We start from the raw sequence: 19,641 nt of genomic DNA, 5'->3' as shown, positions 1-19,641 counted from the left end.
AAAATGAGCTATAGCAGAAGGAAATCAGAGGAAATGTAAGCATGTCATTTTAAGGTTGAAACTGAATCACTTTTTCTATGGCGAATTGAATGGCCGATATTGGAAAGGGAACACTCTGAAGCTATTTCGACGTCTTGACACCCATTAACCTTCACTACCTTAATGTTACAATGAAATAAAAGCATTGTGAATTAGTTTTTTGTGAAAATTACAGTGTTTCCATGACTAAGCACAACAATGTCCGTTCCATGTAGCAAACTTCTTTGTATGAATAAATATTGAATTTACCACACAGAAGACCATAGTTCTACTTTTGTGACTACTTTTGAAAACATTAACAACAAATGTGACCATCTCAGTGAAAAATAGTCCACACAACTTCTGAATTTATTATTATTATTTTAGCATTATCTGCATTGTTCAAGGAATGGCTCACCAAAGTTTCAGTTGATTATGGTGAGTAGTTTACAGTAGGAAGAGCAAGGAAATCAAATTGTACAGTGACTATACTAAAAATAAACTACAGGCACTTACATTCGCAGTCATAACTTTGGATTAGTCTACAAAGTAGGGATTTGGCTTACAATGTTCACCATGGATTGACAGATCAATCAACGTTTAGTTTCCACCCACCAGTTACTTGTGCATGCGCATAGGCATATGAAGGCGGTTTTATTGAAGAAACGGCAATAATTTTGTTTACATCTACCGCATCATAAACAAATGCACGTGACATGCAAACCATTGGGGATACAGACATTAAACAAAGATTTTAAAACTCCCCATGAGTAGGCGAATAAGATGATATATATGTTGACTTGATTTGAGTCTTCTTTCTCTGAGTAATGGCTTGATTAAACTTGTGTAAAATTTTCTTTTAGCATGTGTAATTTCACCAATTTTTAAAATTTCGTTTTTCTCAAAATGCATGCTTGTACGAACTAGACGGGTTTTCACTGAGACAATCACAAACGTGTTGTTTTGCACTGTAAGTTTGGTTTCTCCAATAATGGTGTCTACAGTCAAACTGAGAGACACACCCACCAACTAGCCCAGGCCAGTAAATAACCACCCACTTTCATGAGAAACAACTAAAATAAACACTCTCGCAATGACACATTCTATAGCTATTGTCTGTATCAGGCATCAGGGAGTGGGGCCATTAACACAGCTGTCAGTAAGTTGTCCAGCATACTGCCGCTTGTAGTGTAAATGTGCTGGCATTCCATCTAACCCACAAAACTGAAAACCGTTTATTTTTCAGCACCAATGCCAGCTCACTGAAGCTACGTATTTGTCAGTCACAGACTTCAACTTCATAACAAAATAACTTCTCCCCATTGTGAACACGAGCAAGCCACATACTTCGGTCCTTGGGAAAGAAGTGGGAAGGGAAACTAATGTAACTCGCGCCAACATCGCGAACCAAGAGCCGGACCAGGACCACACGCTAATTCCTACCGTAGCTACTTAATAGCCATACAGTATATGTAGATCACTTACAAAGTCCTCCGTCCTTGAAAGATTTAGGCGAGGATTCACGGCTGAATCTTGGCGTTCAGTGTCAACTCGGCAGTCGACTCTTGAATGGATTTAGCTACGTAGCTATAACTATTAGTTATACAGCACTGGTAGCGCACTACTCCACATAGAGTGACACTCGATACGGTTTTGTTATTCTTGTACTTTACACACCCTAGAAAATGATATGATGCAATCCTCGACTAATTGCACTAACCACGTGTAAATTACTAATTGTAAAATCACGTGCTGGATCATAATGAGCTTTCTTATGACTCAGGTCATTGTCATTATTTTGTCCACCGGCCTTAGATCACTTCCCTTATGCCCTCTGCCGAAGCCTTGCTTGTAGTTCGCAGTGAGATAGTGATGGCCTCTTGTGTTTATTTCAGAAGGTAGTTATTTAGCTACTTGGCATGTATTAAATTTGAGCAAAAGTTGTGAAACACTATATAGCTAGCTACATCCATTGAAGGAATTCTATACACCTACACATAGAGTAATATCTCAAACCATGCACTGAGGACCATGATAGCTAACTGAAAAGTCCATGTGATCACCTCAAAACAATGTGCATGTGTTAACATTACATACCTTAACACTAATCGGTACTGTAGTTACGTATGGTGACTGGTACAGGATACAAGCTGACCTTCACGGTGCACCACTGTCATGTACACTTCTTAAATACTCCATACTTTTGCAATCATATTCTGCAGCTATAAAACTTTTACAAACATAAAAACTACTGGAACTTAATGAAAGTTTCAAATAATTATACTCTACTACGTATAGAATGCTCACTATAGTTATATTCTAATAGACATGATGATCACTTTTTGAGTTTGGATAACTGAGAGTTCAGAAAACTGAGGTTTCACTGTATAGAAAAGATTTACTATACATACATGATAAGTATAGGACCACTGACATTAAACACATGCAGAGCTAACAATGATCTTCACTCTAAAAAATAAAGTGTGCTTTGCACACAAAAACAGTGTCACAGTGCACACTTTGAGGCCAAAAGTGTGCACTGTGACAACATTTTTGTGTGTAAAGCGCACTTTATTTTTTAAAGTGTTATAGGAAGGTAAATCCCTGCATTTGAAAAGCAATCTCAGACTACATAACATGGCCGCATGCAAGTGATAACATTAGCTAGCTGATTTAGGCAAGTGATTGAAGATATGAAATTGAATATCTGTGTATAATCTTTGCTTGTCAGTGTATAATGGTAATAGTATATCCTGGGTAAGCCATATACTTCAAGAGTTGCAAGTACTGCATGGATGTGACTAAGACAATATGAGCTATTCAGTTAAATGGATACAATGTACAGTGTACATTACATTAATTCATAACTCCCTTATGAACTCTTGATTACATGTTGCATTGCTTGTTTGAAGGTCTTTGCATGATGGTAACCATACCCTGACCCTGAGCACTTCTAATAGTTATCTATAGTCTATTTTTAAAGAAACTGACATTTTCAGCTCAGCTATACGTATTCAGGTATTACTTTCAAAGAAACACATTTAACCATTTTCCCTTGCTGGTATAACTTCAAAAATAAAGGTATAACTGTGTAGGACTCAATCAAAGAGTATAACACATAGATACATATGAACAAATAAAGGGGGTAATCAAAGTGATTCAATAATATGTCCTTAAAACAGTTTGTAGATGGCTGATTGACAAATTGTTCCAAATCTAATAGTAGATGGCAAGAAGGAGAATTATATAAGAGTTAATTCTGGCTTATGGGATTCTGAAATGTTGAGAGTGACCTCAAACAATGACTTCTTGATCTGGAGTTGTTGTTCATAATTATTATCAAATTGTATGTATGTATGTATGTATGTATGTATGTATGTATGTATGTATGTATGTATGTATGTATGTATGTATGTATGTATGTATGTATGTATGTATGTATGTATGTATGTATGTATGTATGTATGTATGTATGTATTTGATTGTACCATTTGGGGTTTTCACCCCCTGGGCAAACCAGCTGAGCTGACTGCCCAGTACCTAATCTTAAATCTTAAAATTATGGGGAGCCGGTGTTAAGATAGAAAGTATAATGTTTTAATAGTTTAAAGGCATCTATGTCTCCATGTAGATGTATATATATATACAGAGAATGAAATTCCAGCGTTGAATTATCAAAACCAGGAATTAATCTAGTTACCCTGTGTTGCATACAGTTGGATGTAGATATGAACTGAGGGAATGAAGTACTAAAAAATAAGTACAAATAACAACAATATCATGAAGAGCTAGACCTGCTGAGAGTTGGATTGAGCATAAAACTTTTGTGACAAACAAACACCCTCATTTCAATCTCACTCTTTCTTTGGCTGACTTACACAGTACGTATTTAGTATGTGCTGTTCAAACAGGATGTATTTACTAGGTACACTACTCCAATGAGTATATTATTAGACAGCTGCAATATAGGAGATTGAGTTGGGGGATACGTATGAGACATGTGTTCCCCTTTCTGGCTCAGAAAGGGATCAGAGCTGTAATTTCATTTCATAAAACATTTTAGATATACTCCAATAAAACAGTCTGTAGTAATGAAATCATGATATGCATTAAGTATTCTCTGGCTCTGCAGCAAATGACAGTGAAAGACGACAATGTTTCTTTGTAAATTAGCTTAGTTGTATGCAGCTCTTTATTGATATATAGCTAATATTGAGAACACATAAACTTACCATTTTGTGATAGAAATTTCTACAAGTGATGTTTACACTTCAAGGAAGTATAAATGTGGCACACATACAAAGGTTTTCATGAGTTTCAGAAATCCCTTTGTTAACAAAGAAGCCAGGCAAATATATATCAAACATTATGGTAGTACTTTTACTTGCAAGAGTTTGTAGGTAGCATGCACAATTGTATGCTATACATGAAACTGTGTCGTTATAATTTTAGGTTAAATTGTCTAGTTAGTAAAACTACTCTAATTAAACAGCCATGTAGTTAAGGTAAAATCAGGAGGCTGCTAGGAAAAATTTGGCCATGGTATGTACATAGCTTCTACTAAAGGTTGCATCTTTTAAGTAGTTCTTCTACTAAAGTATATAGTTCTGCTAAAACATATGTGGCTTAAAATAAGACCATTGATCTATACATTCTCTTTATTACCTAGTGAACATGGTAAACATGGTTAAATTGGTATATATACTTAAGTATCATTATTATGATGGTACAGCATGCATACATCTAAATTGTGCTGGCTAGCCAACTTCAAAGCATTGTATCTTCTTGGTTACCAAATGCATATATTATCCAAAAGCATATTGCACTTTATAAATGAATATGAATGTTATATAAGCACTCGTGACTTTTGTCAGATACTAAATAAAGGCTTTTGTTTGATACAGCACTGTATGATATTTTCACTTCTCAAATATCAAGTCTATGAGCACTGATTTCTTGCAATGCTGAATCTAAGAGTGATTTCATGCAGAGTAATATAGTATTGTTTGTATACATGATGTGTAGTCATGTTATAAGCAATTTCCCTATTAATTAACACTATGCATAATCACATTTATCACTGCACACTTTAGATTTGACACTACAAATTTGTGCAGTATTCAAAGTCCCCACACTATTGCTGCCATTTTTATGTAGTGACGTAATTACGGATAAGGTTCATTGGTTTAATAGGGCAGACAGCCAAGGCTGAGGCCCTAGAAGGTACAAATAAACATATATATATATATTTATATATAATATATATATACTGCATGTATACATTACAAACATTCAATTATGACTACTGAAAACTTAGTCAAAGTGTCCATTTCAATCATTGGTGTTGGCAGCGCATTCCATTCTCTGATTGTCTTCGGGAAAAAGCTTGTCACGGTGGCACTTGTAGGTGGTATCATCATCAAGTGGAATGGGTGATGTTATCTAGATAAGCCAATCATGCCATGCATTATTTGTTAAGTCTTTGTTGCTTCCTTCTCTTTGCTAATGCAACTAATCATTAAGCTGCTCCAGCATAGCATTGGCACTACTGTGATAGCTATAGTCAAAAAGGATCCACCTTGCAGCACGCTTCTAGATTTTTCTAAAAGTACAATGTAAAGTGGGTCCCAGACAACACATGCGTATTCCATTAATGATCGAACTAATAATAAGTATTTTTATTTTTATTTTATTTATTTAGCTTTACAGCATGCGTGCAAGTAAAATCAAAATTGCATGCTGAAGGTATGCCAGCAACAGGTGCTGACATCCAAGGTGAAAAAAAAAATTTAATAAATAAACAATTTTAGTTACCGTTAATTACAGAATTATAGTTACAGTTCATTGAAGTTTACAGATATAGGCACACTGGAGCAGCGATGACATGGACAAAGAAGGTGAAAAGTGCAGACCATGATTTCAAAGTATGAAGATGCATACCTTGAAATCAGTTGAACATTTAGTAAGGTGGTGTTCGAGAAAATTTAACATCCTTGTAGCCTTACTAGTAACATTAGTAACATGGGTAGACCATGAAAGATGATCATCTAATGTCACTCCAAGGTAAATATGTTGATGTGTTACAGATAAAATGGACCTGTAGTTTGCAGTTATGGGATTTAGTAACCTTGAGCATCTCATAACAGTACATTTACCAAGGTTAAACCTCATCTGCCAGACCAATGCCCAGTGGGATAGAGTATCCAGATCCCTCTGCAGTGAGGCAGTGTCCTGTTCTGTTTTAATGACTCAATACAATAGGCAATCATTGGCAAAATGTTTTAACTGAGACAAAATATTTTCGACAATATCATTAATATAGATTCAGTACAGGGATATAATCAGATGATTCCCCATCAAGTAAGACCTGTTGTCTGCATGTTGTGAGCCACATTTCAATCTAGTGAAGGACTCTACTGTCAATATGATGAAATTATAGCTTTTAAATGGGCAACAGTGTAGTACGGTATCAAATGCCTTCGAAAAGTCTGTGTGTGCATGTGTGTGTGTGTGTGTGTGTGTGCGTGTGTGTGTGTGTGTGTGTGTGTGTGTGTGTGTGTGTGTGTGTGTGTGTGTGTGTGTGTGTAGTGGATCCCAGAGCTGGCAAGGGGAGGGGCACATCCAGTCTAAGGTACGAAGAAAAGTTACTTAATTTTACAGTAGGAAATTCATTATTGTCCGTATTATTGACTGTTCTATTAGAGTTTCTAGATTGTTAATGAAATTCTACTTGTATATAGTTACCTGACTAACTTGGAGAGGGGTGGGGGAGTGAATTTATGCACATCAATAGATTGTGAGATACACAGTTCTTCAGTTTGGTACAGTCAAAAGCTATGAGTTTGAAATTTTCACTGTGAATGCAGCCAACCATTATAGTGTTTATCTCACTTTAATCCATAGCAAGCTAGCTATCGATATAATCATAATTTTGAGCACCTTTTTTGACAACAAGCACATCACAATGGGTGGCGGTGGGGTGGTGGGTGGGCAATTGGTATGTGAACAGAAAATGGCTGAGTAGGTCATATGGTGTCTCCAGCCATAATATTGGGCTCCCAAGGTCACCTGTTCCACTGAAATGAAAGAAATTTATGTAGAAAACATCTGGGCAACTGTCCAAGGCTGTCCATGTCTCTAGCCTGGTTTTACAAGGTGCCAGAACATTCCCAGTGACTGGCACACGTCTCTAGAAATCCACTCGTGAAAAGCAGCCTGAGAAAATCAGAGGTATGGCTGTGGTGCAAATGTGTAGAGTATTGGTGTGGCTACCCATTCATGGTGAAAAGTGAACTTCACTGGTGTGTGCATAGATCAATGATTATCAAAAATTTGGTCACATATATGGCTTCTCTGTACATGCTTTGTTTAGTTCCTTATATGAATATCAAGTGATGCAACTGTAACTGGGGCATTTTCCCCTTTGTGCATGTGGTGTCCATGCATGCGAGTGTGTGTGCGTGTGTGGGTGTATGTGTGTACATGCGTGCATGTGTGCCATGATAGGGACACACATTCACCTGCACCTACATAACATGTTACACATAGCACTTTTATGCGTTACCAAATTTTTGATGATCGTCAATCTACGCACACACCAGTGACCTGCATGGCCCATGAAATAAATAACATTACCCAAAAACCAGCCTCAATTTTCCCTGACGACGATGAGGCAGTAACTACAGCCCAAACAAGCCTTCAGATCAACCCTGAAATGCTTTCAACAAGTTGCTACAGAATTTAAAAAAAATCGTTTTAACTGAATTTGAATTTTCTAGTGACTGACTGAATAAATAACTGACTGATTGCCTTCAGACAAGCGTAACTTGATAACGGCTAAGGCTACGGGCTTGATGTTTTCACTGTTCGATGTTGCTTTGGCCCGAGAGGTGCCTTTTGGCATACTTGCAGTACATATAATGCATTCTTCATGGACTTACCACTGTCCTCCTTGACCTTACGATATCTGAGGGTCAGGTGCATCCATCACATGCATGTACTTCGAATTGTTGTTTCTTGTTATTTTCATTTACTTGTTATATTAAAGGAAAAAATAATATGTGATTGTAAAAAAAGCAAAAAAAAAACTCCTTTGTGTCTCATTCATCTTTGCTGACAGCGAAAAGTGTTGACTTGGTGGTAGAACGTGATGGCTTCACTTCGTAATGGAAATTGTCCGTAGTTTTCATAGTCGTGGCTACTTTGATTGCAGAGTTGCCTTTTTGAACAGTTCTTGATTCGTACTGCTGTGTTGAACATAGCTGACAACGAAGTGTAAACTCGAGTGTAATGGATACTTCACTTTTCAGATGATAATCAAGACACATGATAGTGTGTGCTGTGGCTAAGTACAACCAGTGCAGGCACGTGACAGACAAGTGTGTATTTTGTGGTGGAACCAGATTTCATCACTTGGACCACTTTTTGGCTACTTCCCTAATGCCTCCAAGACTTGGCTTGTTGTCAAAGAACAGTACTTGAAACATGCTCTAATGCTTTTTGCTAATACTTGTGTCAATGTAACCACAGATGGGAGGATGGGATGGATGGGATGGATTTACTTGCAAACAGGAAGCCAAAATGGTTTTAGCTGAGGTCAAGGTGCCACCTTTTACAGAAGGAAAAAAAACAGTTAGAAAGAAGGATATCGACTGGAGTAGGGAATTTTCAACTGTCAGAATTTATGTTGAAAGAGTTATTGAATTGTTGAAGCAGAAATATACAATTTTGCAAGGAGTGTTACCAATTTATCTTATTATAGATGAGAAGGACACTGAAAGTACTGTAGATAAAATCATACATGTGTGCTGTGCATGTGTAAACTTGTATCCATCTGTAGTCTGTGAAGATTAAATGTATATGTGTTATGTTTTTTTGAATTTTGGCAATCTCCGACAAGAATCGAGGGGCAGTACCACTTTCCTTTCAGTTCCTGATCTTCTAAGTGTAAGTACGTAATGTGAAACCACTTTATTGTGCATTTTTTATTATCACACGTAACCATCTACCCAAACTGGATTCATTGCAGTAACACCATAGCTTGTCAGGATCATCATCGTTGTCCTCAGTTTTACTTTCTGCAGATGTATCTTTACTAGTAGGTACTGAAACAATTCCATCATCATTACTAATGGGTATACATGTGTACCACTTTCCAATGAGCTCTGGCAATACTCCATAAATGAAAAAGTATTAGCAGTGTTATAAATGAAAAAGTATTAACAGTGTTGAGCTTGCTTGGTACAAAAGAAGCATCCTTATTTATTTGCTTAACAAAGAGGTCTTTTTCTGTCCAAACAACGAAGTCTGCATGGTCAACTGCACAGACATGCATTTGTAATTGCACCTGGAAATAATAAATGTGGTCTTTCTTAAGTTTTCTGATGTCATTCTCAACTTCCAGACAACACCGTGTGTCTTCATGATTATCTGGTAGACCACTACATTTACAGTATGGACACTTGAGTCAATAACCCCCTTTGCCACAACATGCACAGTTGGACATTGCATCTGGAGATGTCCCAGATAAGGCGTGCTACAATCAATAAAGAACCCAGCATCTGAAACCTTAAATTCCAAATGGCTTTCGGTCATCTTAGTTATGAAATCATCCAGTGCCTTTTCACATGAGAACATCCCCATCTGTGTATAAAAGTGTGTGGTTTAACATGGTAATGAAAGTTAACATACTGTGTAGCAGGTGTTGAAAACTTGTGTGATATTGGATAGCAGATTCTCTTTATCAAGCTTTGGGATGGTATAAACTGATTAGTGACAACTGCTTCCTTGAAGTTGTATGCTGTAATCCAACCAACACGATGTAAATACCAAGCTTTGTTGGAGGATTGGCTTCTTGTGTGAGATTCCAATCTATCTGCTTGCACCCTTATAATCTATATAAATAATGGTACATCATCACAACAATACTTAACTACAGCTTTATACGTAATTATCATGCAACTATAGCATACCTTGACAGATGAAAATGGCTGTCTCACATTCTTTTAGTAGTTTAAGGTATCCATTTGTTAGCAAGCCAGGATTGTATAACTCTGACTATGGCTTAGGATAAGCTTCTCTGCATGTCCATGATAGGAACAAACCTATCTGCATATGGTTTCACCATTTTAAATATTCCAGGCTTTCTTTTGACTGGTATGCAGCCTGGCAGTCTCAAACACCTTCTGTTGCTCTTCTTCACTTGCTGGTTCACGAAATATGGATGGTGATGGTGATTGCTCAACAGTTGATGAGCCAGTTGACAAAGAAGGGGGATTTGCTGATAATCTTTGTGACCCTAATGATGACAGATCTGTGACACGTGCACTAGGTAAGGACATTCGTTTGCTACGCATCTTACAGCCAATGAACTGAATGTCTGCAATAAATGCTGGCTTAACTGAAAGAGCTCGAGTTTGAAACCTAATAGCTACTTACATTACATGATCTACATATACTTCCTGTTTACAGTGCATGGTTCCACATACATGATTGAGATGTACATGATGACATGCCACTTTGCCAACGTATTTCTGCTGCACATATAACTGATGAGAGTATTGCTACGTACATATGTGTGAGCAAGCCTTCCCAATTCTGTATAATGTATATACCTTATAAACATTATAATGGATGGCTAAAAACTTAACAAGCAGGTAGTAAATTAAGTTATACCTTTCCCTTCATTATGAATCTCCTACTACTTCCTACTGTAAACTGGTGAATATGCAGTTCATGGATCCAGCCAGCTGCAGAGTTCCCCCATCCAGCATTCCTTTCCAAGCCTATTGTATGATATGGATTAGTTAGTAGAAACTTTGGCTACTATATTACAACAATCTCAGAGTAATAAAACCTCAGCTGTGGAGTAGAGCTCATACAGTGAGTGTTTGATCAGGCCTAAAAAAATTTAAGCTATAAATATTCAGGTTTTAGCTCTGTTTTGGATAACTTTGAATACAATTGAATATATGGCATTTCAAAAGTGGTGCCGGCCCAAGAGTTTGGATACTGACTCATTAACCGCTAGCTAAGCCGGACTAGCCTAAGCCGGTTACATGGCCATTTTGAGTTCATTGGAGTGTACCTTATTCCTTGCAGGTAGCTAATGGTAAGGCAGGAACGGAGAAATAGGAAACGGGAAGCGAGAAATGGAATTCCTTTACTCAGTGCAGAACACTCTTCATTTGTAATTGAAGGGGTAGTAGAGCATAGATTTTCTCACGACTCGGGTGGCCGAAGTAGCAGTGACTGCTGTATTAGAGTGTCTTACAATTCAATTCCTAAGAAAAACATAAGCATACAACTGTACTAACAGAATGGCAATTATATAATGTCTTGGTACAATATCAAATCTATCAATTAGATAAAGTCCAGAGGAGTGCAGCCTATTTCATTATGAATAAACTTTTGTTGATTCAGTAGTGTAACCAGCATGCTGGACCACCTAATCTTTCCAACTTTAGAACTGACACTGAAAAGAAGAACTGAATGTCTTAGCTACTTATGCATGCTCTTGATTCATGCTCTTGTTGAAGTTTCATCAATTACTCTAACTCCCTTAACTGCATATACTTGCAGTCACTCTTGTCGTTATACTATTAGTCCATCAATTAAAACTGAAACATATTAATTTTGCATTCTTTCTTGTCTTTAGCGGTAAAATTATGGAATGATCTACCTCAATTACTAACGATGTTGATGATTTTATGCAAGAACTTGAACTCTTCTTATATCCTTCTATGATTATCTGTGTTTGTAAACTCTTTTGGAGGTTTTACACAGTAATTATAAATTTCTGATGGTGGATAATGTATATCACCCTGGCAGTATCCTCAGTGGTATCAGTGGCTTAAGTTGAAGTGACTGCTCTATTACAGTATGATCAGAGTATTTTTACAAGTTTAACGTCATTAAAAGCTTCTGAGAATTTTAATACTGTGGGATACATGTCAACTTGGATTTAAGCCTTAATGTCATATAGCGGTAATGCATTTGCTAGCTGACTATAATCATAATCTAATAGAGCAGTCACTTTAGCTTAAGCCACTGATATCGCCAGGATGATCTGCATTATCCACCATCAGAAATTTAACCCAAGACATATACAATTGCCATTCTGGTAGTACAGTTATATGCTTATGATTTTTTTAGCAATTGAGGTGCAAAACACTCTAATACAGCAGTCACTGCTACTCCGGCCATGCACCAAAGACTTTAAGTCATGAGAAAATCTGTGCTCTGCTAGCTACCCCTTCAATTCAAATACACACAGTGAAGAGTGTTCTGCAGCGAAGGAATCCCATTTCCACTCATTTCTCAAATCCTGGTTTTACCATTATCTTAGCACAAGTACCACACAGAGCTAGGCCGTGATGTTTGCAACAAAACCGTAAAGCGCCAACTGAAAAACGTGATAAGGACACTCAATACCAGGACTTGGGGGTGGTGGCAAGGGCAGTCCATCTAGCCCGGGAATAAATGATAATGGAGATTTTACCCCTCCTGTATGTGAGACTGACCTTTGATGTTTGGTCACCATATGCTGGCCCTATCAATTTTAGGATCCATATAGCTGACAGAACAACGGTTAGAAACGGTTTACCTCGAAAGTTTGCTAGGCGCCAACTTCTCCAGCAACTGTCTGTGATTTTGTGGAGATACAATGCGAAAATGATACTCCGCCAGTATTCGACGCTTAGCTCAGTACTGACTGCTGAGGACGAATTTCAGCCTGACTTTGACATTGGTTAAGTTAAGTACGTAGCTAGTAATAAGTATATAGTTAGGTAATAAGTAGTAGTATGGTGTAGTTTTCAGTACGTACGTACGTTCCAGATTATAAATAATGTTTGAGTCTGGCTGAAAAACGTGATCCATCTATCTACTTTGAAATGCGTACCGTGTTTTTCAGGTTTCTTGCGAAAATCAAAGCATAAACGTGATCAAACACGTGATCTGTAATTCAAATATCTCGAACTTGCAAGGCATTTAAAGTGAATATTCGCACCTTTTGCCGATCATTGTACATGTTCAAGTATTGCTAGTATGCTGCAAGTTATGTAAGCCTTGCTAGTTCGAAGCACGGATCACGTGTTTGATCACGTTAATGCTTTGATTTTCGCCAGAAACCTGAAAAACACGGTACGCGTCACCACAACTTTGATAGGTCACGTTTCTGGTGACTCCCTGTATTGCAAAGATTCCGCAATCCTCTGTATACTACGGTTAGCAGATCCTTACTCTAAAAGCGAAGGGGCGGTCGCTGCCAGACTGATTACGTGCCAACTTGTACGGATCGTGGCGATTTTCAGCCCGACTCAGTGTTGAGTAGCTACCTGAGCTGACTTTAGATTCAAATCTTTCCTTAGCTTCATCTGAAAGCGTTGAATAATACTGGGAATTTAGTTCCATAGCTAAAGCACTAAAAGTTCTACAAGCTTAGCGTAGCTGCTATAGTTACTACGCGAAATAGTAAACGTCGCTACGCGGTAATTCCTGCCCCAGAAGATGGCGGATAGCAACAATTTCCATGGACACGCCTACGTAAATATTTCCGCTGCAACCGGGCTGTGTAGCAAGGGCGGGGAAGCTTTAAGAATCTATATAGTGAGCAGTTAAACAATCATTGAACAGTTTCGTCCGTAATGGCTGTCAACTTCACTGTCGTACCGCAAGGGACATCAAGTGAGTAAATGCATTGATAGTATATACCGAGGTATATACTACGTACCCGGGATTGTGTACCGCCGGTTTTCAAAGGAACGATCATCGTTGTACTCGTTAACACTTTTCCTTTGTAGTGTACCGCGCAAGTGTTGTACCAGGCGGCATAGTACTGGAGCTCAACAGCATCATATCTGCTACCCTCTACAGTTCCAATGGCTAGAGGACAGATTCTGATCGGCTAAGTGTCAAAGCCAGAAAATCGGCACGAGCTGAGTGGTAAAATAGTGGTATCCGCTTCGTGTTGCTGAAAGGTGTTTGGGGATCTCAGCTCTTGTTAAATGGCTAAATATGTCACTTACTATGATGCTTTTGGTTAAGTGGACACAGACAAATCGTTTGAGGTAGACATGACGATTGTAGCTAGTCTGGCGCCGCCCGCCCCTTCGCAAAAAGTAAGGGTCTGGTGAAATACAAATACCTAATCATTTCAAAAGGAATTCAATTAGACAGCGCATGTAATGCTTGTTACGTAAGATGATTGCACTTCAATTCGAACAAAAGTATTGTGTTTCCAAGGCGATTTCTGTGTGAACGTCATTGGCATGCACTAATTGGCTAGTGCCGAATCTGGGCACTAGAAATGATTTAGTATCTGTATTTCACCAGACCCTTATTTTATGCGAAGGGGCGGGCGGCGCCAGACTAGATTGTAGCTTGGTTTTTTGAGTCGTTATTTGATGAAATATGGTAGCGAGTTTGAGGCTTGTAAAATCACTTAAACGATGCTTATGCTGTATTTCAAGTGTTTTCCTGGTAATTCAGCCTATTGAGAAGTGTTCGAGTGTATTTCGTATTAGTATAATTGCCAGGAGGTGGCCAGTTTTATGGGAAAGGTTTACGATTACTAACGGAAGACCGTATATTGAAGTACAACGTGGATTGGCAGTGTTGATAAGTGTTAACAAAGTCGGTACGCAATCCCGGGTACGTAGTATATAATATCTATGGTAAATGCCTGCGGATTAACTGATCCTCGAGGTTCATGTACGCGATCCCGAATCCAACGGGCCAAAATTCCAACTTTTACATTCTGTTGTATGTGTCATTATTTGTAATTTCAAATCATTACTATTTTCTACTCATTGAAATTTTGGCTAGTTTATACCATACGTGCGGCCGGTGCGGGCAAAATTCGCAAAAAAAACTTTTACAGTCAGTGCAAAATATTGGACCTGGTATACATTAATGAAACGGGAGTAGCTATACAATAAAGTAAAATTCCTTAGATTCCAAATATTTAGTAAGAATTCCGGTTAGTGTTGGGCTGCCAGTTACCCTCGTAACCAACCATCATGCTGTGACATATTTCTAGATAGCTAACATTTGTAGCTAACTAATCATTTGTAAATAGCTAATTGTACATATGTTCCCCCTTGTAATCCCTCCTCTGTGATTTCCCCCCTGGGCATAATCAGTAAGCACTGCTTGCCCAGTAATAATAATAAATAAATAAAATAGACATAGCTAAGGACATTGATCAATTTAAGCAAAGGTCTAGCGACAATTATTAATGTTGATTAAGCTATTTGTTTGATGTTTGTTTGTGATCTGTGCACCATACTCTTTTCAGAGGTCTGCACGGTAATAATGTAATAGCTAATCATACATCATAATAAACAAACAGTCGACAATTTTAATAGTTCATTGTTTTATTGCAGGAGATGACAGGCCATCAGTGGTAGACCTTTACCTCAGTGTAGTCCCACGATATGCTGTCCACTGGGAGAGACTCGGTGGAGTACTTGGTCTAGAAAAACATCATCTGGAGATCATATCACAAGACAACGCATACAACCCAAAGAGAACAGAGGCCTGTTGTATTGCCATGTTACAAAAATGGCTGGATGATATTCCATCACCAACTTGGGGTAAACTGGATGATGCCATCAACCTCCTTAGACCATCTCTAACTGGTGTAGTGACTGATGCTTATCCTCATGTCAGAGGTAGGCTGTGTTAAAATATTAGAATCAGTGATATCACAATATATCACTACAGGAAGTACTGTACTCTCTTCTCACCTGAAGTCCTACTACATCAAATCAAGGTTCATCACAGAACATGACCAGTGGCCACCTGAACAACCTAAACACTTCACTCCACTTGTCCTGGTCCATCAAGAAGGTCGACGATCTAAGAAAGAGACCACTGATATGGCTTCAGCTACAATGAAAGGTAACATTGAACAATACATTTCAACAACTAATAGTAAGACTGCTAAAGATCTACAAGAGGTTCTCTCCCAGTTAGAACAGCCATCCAATAGTGGACAACCATGTACCCTCTTAGTAGAAGGGTCTCCTGGAATAGGCAAGTCAGTGTTACTGAAGGAAATCTCATACCTGTGGGCCAGAAATGAATCATTATCAAAGAGTGACTTTCTATTTCTTCTTCACCTCAGAGATCCTGCTGTACAGCAAATGAAATCACTTGAGTGTCTTGTCCGCCATTTCTACAACCAGGACAAGGAAGCTGAATTTCACCTACTACAAGACGGAGGAAAATCCGTCACTATTCTCCTTGATGGATATGATGAGTTGCCAGCTAACTTGAGACAAAATAGTTTCATTGCTCGTTTGTTGCAACATAAAGTGTTTCCAGCCAGTGCCATAGTGGTCTCCTCTCGTCCTCATGCCTCAACACTACTTCGTGACAATGTCACTTATCGAGTAGAGATATTAGGCTTCTCTGAAGAAGACCAAACTCGTTTCATTCTACAATCACTAGAGGGACAAGAAGAGAAAATTTCACATCTTAACAAATACCTTACAACTCATCCCACCATTGCTGGTCTGTGTTTTATCCCCTTCAATATGACAATCCTTATGTTCCTCTATAAACAACAGGCTACTCTTCCGACTCGTTCTTCTGACCTGTACAAGTTGTTTATCTGCCTCACCATTTGTAGACATCTTGCTAAGTTGGGAAAAAGTTTGGAAAATGAAGTCACAGATCTCAACAACTTACCACAACCTTACAGTAACATCATCACACAGTTATCACAATTTGCCTTCAAAGCTTTAAACAAAAACGAGCTAGTCTTCTCATTGGCTGAGATCAAGGAACACTGTCCAGCAATTGCTGACCATCCTAATGGCTTTGGTCTCCTTCATGCTGTGGAGTATGTTGGTTTAATGTGTAAAACTAGCTCCTTCAACTTTGTCCACTTCTCCGTGCAGGAGTTCCTTGCTGCTCACTACATTGCTAGCGTTACAGCCAACGAAGAGCTTTCCATCCTCGAAGAGTATTTCTGGAGCGATATACATTATAACGCCTTTAATTTCTATGTAGCTCTTACCAGTGGACAAAGCCCATCATTCAAGCAGTTCCTTCGTGGAAGCGATGCAACCACCATCGACGATAAATTCCTCAAAGACAAGCTACAGCGCCTTCGCCTTTACAGAATCTTCCATGAGGCTGGCGATATTTCAACTTGTAAAACTATCGAGGGAAAGTTTACTGATAAAGTAATCGGCTTATCGGCCACTACTCTATCACCTAATAACTTAGAAGATCTAACAACATTACTAACCTGCTCGTCCTGTAGAAACTGGAAGGAGCTTAATTTGGGACACTGCCATATTCAAGATTACGGACTCCGATTACTACACCGTAGTCTACACAATACTAACATCACAATAGATGACCTCAGGTTGCACAACAATGATATTTCTTCATCATCAGACCGCTCCCTCAGTGATATCGTCATCACCTGTAAGGTCAAAGGGTTGATTATTAGCCATAACAAAGCTGTTGGGGAAACACCACACTTCTTCACCACCACACTAACACATCCTTCATGCATGATAGAGACACTGTACATGACCTATAACAGCTACTCCTCCACAAGACCAGTTATGGAGTTGTTCTCTTTACTGAGGGAGAACAAGACAGTGAAGAAGCTGTGGATTATGGGTAACAACATTTCTGATGATGTGTGTGGTGTGATCTGTGATGTACTGCGTGTCAACAACACCCTGAGGGAGCTGATTATGAGGGATAACCCAATTACTGGACAAGCCTCACAACTGATCCTGAATTCCCTCAAGGACAATAATACATTAGAACAGCTACAACTACCCTTCTACCCTGAGGACATTGAGGAGGAGATTACATCACTACAACAAGTTGTTAATGAGAAGAGAAGAAGACGAGGATGTGACGTAAAGCTGGAAATTAAGTTTGCATTATATTAGAACATTTCTTGTGTTATTACTAAAATTGTATTTGCCTGCCATTATTGTTATGATTTGATTAAATTAGTTGATTAGATGTTTTGCGGTTAACGAGACATGTTCACTACACAGTATTTCCCTCATTATTACTGATCAGCTGGTTGGTAATGAAACTATCAACTTGGCGTTGATCTAGCTGTATTTTAGTGATCAAGATGATGAACACTGACAAAGCTGATAATCAACGAAGATCAAGATGTTGATCAACACAACAATCAACTAGTATAAGATGCAATATTATAGCTAGTTGTTGAAGACAACAGCAACAGGCTATCCTTGACAAAAATAGTAAATGATCATTTGAAATCCGATATTAGAATTGTACTAGACAACAAAAACTAAGTTCAGCATTTAATTGCAATGAAATGCAAGTAATCTATAATAGTAGTCATGTACACCAAAGTCGAACCATTTCTAGGGCTACCAATCCTAAAATATTATACAGCTATCAGTTCTATCATATAGCCTAAATATTTTGAGGTTGAGTACTGTAGGCTAAAAATAAAACTCTCAGACTTGCAAACATAGCCATATTTTTCAAAGACAAAAATTTCACTGTTAGCTAGCTAACTCCAAAACCTGGAAAAGTGAAAGCAAAAAAAATTCCCAATAAATTCTGTGAGCAGCTAGGTTTGAAAAAGGTAATATATTGTTTACTAGGCTAGCTATAAGCTTATTGTATTATTCTAGGCTACACTTCTGTTTAGTGTCAATTTGACAATTGCCTAACTACAATAGAAAAGAGAAAATTTACTGATTCAATTTCTTCACCCTCTTGTTGCACAATGAGATATTTTACTAAATGTTAGACACACAGCTTCCAAACTTAAGGCAAAAGTTTCATTACCAACTGACTATCACCACTTCATTCTGACCTTCACCCTCAAACCATTAAAATACTAAACAATAAACTACTCAACTTAATGTATTCAAACAAACAACAATTAAACTATCACTACTAACACTAGTCTAACTATTAGACCTAGCTAGTACTTAGTAACAATGAACAAAACTAGTAGTATACACTGCATGAAAAATAAAATTTCCTGCTTGTGTCAGCCGGCATGTAGGAAATTTTTCTGATGATTTCCTTTAGAATTTCCTATTTGTGTTATATAGCATGTAGGAAATATCTTTGAACATTTTCTGTACAATTTCCTGTTAGTGTTGCATTGCAGTAAATTGTTTTAACATTTCCAAGAAATTAATGTATATAAAATGAGCATTTAGATTTTCACCACATTCATGACTAGTGAAAATGCAGTTGTCAACTAAATGGATGCTGCAGGTTTCATACGTACGTATAATAGTTAAGTGTAATACTGAGCCAACACTTGGTTATCAACATATCATATTATGGATAAAAATTTTGGCACCGCCAACACAACGGTGTCTCTACAATGATATGTAAGACTGCAACCAGTATTATATGCTACTGATTTATACATTGCAATGACATTTTAGTGGTATATATGAATTGTTGTACTAAGGAAGCTCCATTTTACTTTTAAAAGATGCATGCCAGAATTGTGTTTAGCTAAATCAGCTACACTGTATTTCTCAGTTACTGTATACTGTGCTACAGTGATGATACTCATCCCTTTAGGGTTTCTACTATATAGAAGTCAACACACATACTAGTAGATAGTTATATCCTGCA

General features: G+C 37.9%; 1 protein-coding gene across 1 annotated transcript; it reads left to right on the top strand.

Annotated features, from left to right (window-relative positions):
* The first annotated feature begins 13,568 nt into the window (after positions 1-13,568).
* LOC136266435 (NACHT, LRR and PYD domains-containing protein 9-like) lies at positions 13,569-18,018 on the top strand. Its single transcript, XM_066061453.1, has 3 exons — positions 13,569-13,704; positions 15,405-15,692; positions 15,745-18,018. The coding sequence occupies exons 1-3, from the start codon at positions 13,665-13,667 to the stop codon at positions 17,940-17,942; spliced, it is 2,526 nt and encodes an 841-aa protein (XP_065917525.1). The 5' UTR covers positions 13,569-13,664; the 3' UTR covers positions 17,943-18,018.
* Positions 18,019-19,641: the final 1,623 nt, after the last annotated feature.

Source organism: Dysidea avara, chromosome 9 (genome assembly GCF_963678975.1).
Source record: "Dysidea avara chromosome 9, odDysAvar1.4, whole genome shotgun sequence".
In the NCBI taxonomy this organism is placed as follows: Eukaryota; Metazoa; Porifera; class Demospongiae; order Dictyoceratida; family Dysideidae; genus Dysidea; species Dysidea avara.
The sequence above is the reverse complement of the archived record's forward strand: the minus strand, read 5'-3'. Positions and strand labels throughout refer to the sequence as shown.

Excerpts from the sequence above, each read along its gene's own strand:
- LOC136266435 (XM_066061453.1), top strand. The coding sequence starts at position 13,665 with ATGGCTGTCAACTTCACTGTCGTACCGCAAGGGACATCAA. Across the intron at positions 13,705-15,404 it reads CGTACCGCAAGGGACATCAA|GAGATGACAGGCCATCAGTG; the intron begins GTGAGTAAATGC and ends GTTTTATTGCAG. Across the intron at positions 15,693-15,744 it reads TGCTTATCCTCATGTCAGAG|GAAGTACTGTACTCTCTTCT; the intron begins GTAGGCTGTGTT and ends ATATCACTACAG.